This window comes from Sardina pilchardus, chromosome 24 (assembly GCF_963854185.1).
Source record: "Sardina pilchardus chromosome 24, fSarPil1.1, whole genome shotgun sequence".
In the NCBI taxonomy this organism is placed as follows: Eukaryota; Metazoa; Chordata; class Actinopteri; order Clupeiformes; family Clupeidae; genus Sardina; species Sardina pilchardus.
Window position 1 is genome coordinate 15776805 of NC_085017.1, and position 4807 is coordinate 15781611.

Consider the following 4807-nt stretch of genomic DNA (forward strand, 5'->3'; position numbering starts at 1 on the left):
TGTTTAGTAGGGTGACAGCTGCAGGGAGGAAGACTTCTCTGACCATCCTGAACTCTAATATTTGAAGAAATGCGACTCTTGAAGGTCCCACTGATCATGTTACTCAATTACAGGCACACATTTAAGACCCAGCATATGCAGGAAGAAAGAGTAAAGGCTGCTTTCTAGCACCTTCCTTTAACAATCAGGGTGAAGTACACAATGTAGATGTGTAGCCTACACATGAAGTCACATGCACAGCGGGAAGTTTACCCTTATTTTTCGATGATTCTGTTATACATTATTTTGGCATAGCTTAGCCTACATCATCTGGGACATCTACTGTAGTTTAGAGGCTGTTATCTATCATAGTGCCAGTTGTAAAAACACATATAAAACACACTTTTTATGTTGTCGTTTTTTTTTCCTTCATAGGGATCACCACAAGGGCTATGGCACACAACACAACTTGAACAACTGGTTTCACTAGCCACTAAAGACTGGCAGCAGATATACCAATACCATGAACCACAAATGTTTCTCTGCATGTTGACAATAGCCAATTCCACAGGTATCAGTGTTAATGTAATTTGATCATTTAGACAACAAAATTAGTGCATATAACTCTAACTGTACTAGTTAAACAGAGTTAAACTGTACACAGTTTACTGTGACTGAATCATGTAAGCACAGAATTAAAACATAGGCCTAATGCATGTTGTTCTGGGGAAAAAATAAACAAGCATGAACAAATACGACTTCCTGCGCTGTTTGCGCCTTTTATTTCCAGTCATCAAGAGGCATTTTAAAAGACCAGCATATGCACCAAAAAGCTCTGAAAGGGTTTACATACAATTGTACATTAATTTCACTGGTCTACATATATTGAAAACCTACTTAATTTGACTCGAATAATGCAAATTTCAGAAAAAGGAGAAAGCAAGACTGAAGTGCACCCACAAAGCAATGCCCAACTTCAGCTATGCATATTGACTGCATTTCAGTATGACAGACATTCTATTTAACAGACAGAGAGCAGACATTTACCAACGAAATATCCTGATAGTAGTGTAGTGTAGTAATATCCACAGCGGCCAAGCAGTAGCAGTTACATCCTTGGTATTGGGGCTGTTCTGGATTATCTCCGCTTAATCAGAAGTGCCGTTTACTGCCATGTTGGGAAGAATTGCCCAGTGTGTGGCCAGAGAACGCAGACCACTGCTGTGGCGGCCACTCAGGAATCGGAGCTCGGCCATTGGATGTTCGGGGTACATGTTGAAGCTGGTTCCAGATGGCTGTCCAGCAATGATGGAGCGCCCTCTGTTGGTGACGATCATGATAGACTGGATGTAGGTAGCGAACTTGCCGGATACTTGAACGATGAACTCGCCGTCAAACAGCTCAAACTCAAGTTCGGTGCCGCTTCTAGAACCAGCAACATCCGACCACGCGAACCCATAACGGACCTGGATGCTGAAGAATAGGAAATAAAATCACATTAAGGAAATTGCCTTTTTTTCTGCAATTTGACATACTCTTGAAGTGAAAAGGTTCAAACAGTCATAACAGTTTTGTTATTTGTTTGTCATTGCTCAGATTTCCGTGAGAAAATTCTAAAATATCTTATGGATTGCCTAATGAAAGTAGATAAATAGCAGATAAATATGTCCGTAGATCCCTGGGTGATTATGACCAATCACACACACACACACACACACACACAGATTCACTAGTAATGTGCCTCACCCACGGACATGTGAGCTCTCCCAGAGTCTGACTGCAGTGATGCGGCTCTCCCCTGTAATGGTGTAAGAGCTCCCAGATCCTGAGCCCACAGATGGGGAGAATGAGAAGCCCGAAGCTGGAAGAGAGAGAGAGAGAACAATAAGAGGTCACTAAAAAACCTTCTTTACATAATTGTTACGCATGCTGCTTTGTTTTGCTAACAGTAACAACAGGGTACAGTATGAGGTTAAGTTTAATCTAATGCTACAAATGTGTTTAATGTTATATGTTAGTTTGTATAAATGTGTGTGTGTGTGTGTGTGTGTGTGTGTGTGTGTGTGTGTGTGTGTGTGTGTGTGTGTGTGTGTGTGTGTGTGTGTGTGTGTGTGTGTGTGTGTGTGTGTGTGTGTGTGTCTTACGGGCAGCCCAGACAGCAGCCAGGAGAACACAGAAGACAATCAGAGCCCGCATGCTGTAGAACAGAGGGTCAGTATCAACATTTGAACTATTGATTTATGTACTAAGAGTCCTCAATATACACTGACTTGAAATGAGAAAAAGAAACAGAATATTAAACATATGGAAATTACCTTGCTGACTTAGTGCACAGTCCAGACTGTAGTTAAAAGAAAAGAACAAATGCACGGTGTTAACACACATTATCCATCCGTTATCCATGTACACATTATCCATTTGCATTGCTGTTGTGTCAATCCTCATTACATATGAAAATAACAATTATTTGTGTTAATCATTTTCCAGATAGCTTGCAAATAATGTTTAAAAAGGAGTTGGAGCCAAGCTCATACTGTACCAATGGTAAGGGAGGCTCTGAAAGCTCTGAGAGAAGAGGGTGATCTGAATGCTCGTGCCAAACCGCAGAGCTTATATGCAGTGTCCTTCAGACTTTTTCAAAGAAGCCAGAGTTGACTGGTTCCACTGGTTTGTAGACTACATTCAACAGTGACGAGAAAGTAAAGATGGAAAAAAAAATGTCTTTTGCTTCCTTGTTATTTGATTTTCAGTTTCAGTTCTTTCTCACATTGTTGTTGAGTGAGTTGTTATTGTTCTATTGTTCTTGTATTCCAGGCAATGTGTATACATATATGCACATTCCAGACTGAAGTTAAAAGAAAAGAATAAATGCAGGATGTTATTTTCTTTAACATTAAACACATGTGCACATTATCCATTATCAAGGGTCACCTGCCTTGAGGCGCAGACTGAGAGCCAGTCTCCTCGTGTGTGACCTCACAAATGTGCTTCTGGAGGAATGCTCAAACATTTGCCTAAACACCTGATACACAATTTGCCTTATCCTTGTGGAAAGCCTTCCCAGAAGAGTTGAAGCTGTTATACTGTAGCTACAAAGGGTGCACCGACGTCATATTAAACCCTATGGATTAAGAATAGGATGCGACTGAAGTTCATATGGGGTCAAGGCAGGTGACCCAATAGGGGAGACCGGGTATGATTGTAACACTTTTTTTCGAGCACCTGTAACTCACTCATTTTTGCCAATATAGTGTATACACACATGTCACACACACACACACACACACACACTTATTTTTTGATGATTCTGTTATATATTATTTCGGCATAGCCTACATCATCTGGGACATCTACTGTAGTTTAGAGGCTCCTACTGTTATCTATCATAGTGCCAGTTGTAAAAACACATATAAAACACATTTTTTATGTTTTTTTCCTTCATATGGATCATCACAAGGGCTATGGCACACAACACAACTTGAACAACTGGTTTCACTAGCCACTAAAGACTGGCAGCAGATATACCAATACCATGAACCACAAATGTTTCTCTGCATGTGGACAATAGCCAATTCCACAGATTTCAGTGTTAATGTAATTTGATCATTTAGACAACAAAATTAGTGCATACAACTCTAACTGTACCAGTATGAAGTTATTTCAAGTTTGTAGGCTATTTTATTGTTTGATTTAGAGTTTGTTTGTTTCCATTTTTGTTTATACATTTCTATTTTATTTTTAGTCATTTAGCTGATGCTTTTATCCAAAGCGACGTACAAAAAAGGGAAACAATCAAAGCACAGTGCCTCAACTAAGGACATGTTATGGCAACAGTAAGTACTATAGGGGAGCAATTTATCAGTGTTGCGGACATTACATTCTTTCCTACAGTAAGTTACTCTCCATTTGTCCTGCACCTGCAAGGTGCGATGTGCGATGTGCGATGTGCACACAGCTACTTTTCATAGCTACTTACATACAACAGTAAGTACGACTCATGTAGTCAAGTGTCAGTTCTAGAAGTGTTAAGTGCTAGAATTAGTAGGGCCAGAGGAGGAGGCATTCTCTGAAGAGTTGGGTCTTCAGGAGCTTTTTGAAGGTAGAGAGGTGTGCCCCTAGTCTGGGGTAGCCAACTCAATTCTATTCAGAATATGAGTCTGGAACTGATGCAGTGGAACATGATTATGGGGTGTGCTTCAACCGATACAGGGGGAAAATGCATCTGATAAACCACCAATCAGCGCAATGAAATAGCCTACTGTGAATCCTGTAGGTAGAATGGCCAAAAATGTATTTCTTCTTCTATATTCGTTTTTACATTTATTGCACTGTCAATAATATCTTGTTCACTAGACGTGATATCAAAATCGAATGTCTAGCTTCTCTTTGACTGCCTTTTGTTGTAAACAAAATGTCCAGAGTCCTTTCAAAAGTGCGTGCTTAGGGTTACTGTATTGAATAAACTTTCCTGGAGTTCATAATCCAATTCCATTTAACTTCTGTGACTGAATGATGATCTGTGACAAATGGTTACATAGATGACATTTCCAGATACCCGTGGGCGAAGCAATCAACATTCCTGTAAATTCCTGTCTGTGCATTTCTTTGTCAAAAGCTGACAGAAGTTTGAACAACTTTTGTCTTTACAAACTATTCATCCCCTAACCGGGAATAGCTCTCTAGTGAATTTTCATTAAATGGTTCAACCCCTTACAAAAATGTCAGGCTTCTGGCAAAGATTTGTCGCAAGGTCATATTTTCACAAACAAATTAGGCTTTTGTCAAACTTTTGGCAAGGTTGCAGCAACTTTGCAGCAATGTCAAATGG

At 39.9% G+C, this 4807-nt stretch overlaps 1 protein-coding gene across 1 annotated transcript; it reads right to left on the reverse strand.

Annotated features, from left to right (window-relative positions):
- Nucleotides 1-732: 732 nt before the first annotated feature.
- LOC134073130 (zymogen granule membrane protein 16-like) lies at nucleotides 733-2608 on the reverse strand. The gene is made up of 5 exons (XM_062530114.1): nucleotides 2519-2608; nucleotides 2295-2320; nucleotides 2124-2176; nucleotides 1726-1840; nucleotides 733-1452 (listed from the first exon to the last, which is right to left on the reverse strand). The coding sequence occupies exons 3-5, from the start codon at nucleotides 2173-2175 to the stop codon at nucleotides 1128-1130; spliced, it is 492 nt and encodes a 163-aa protein (XP_062386098.1). The 5' UTR covers nucleotide 2176; nucleotides 2295-2320; nucleotides 2519-2608; the 3' UTR covers nucleotides 733-1127.
- Between the last annotated feature and the right edge of the window lie 2199 nt (nucleotides 2609-4807).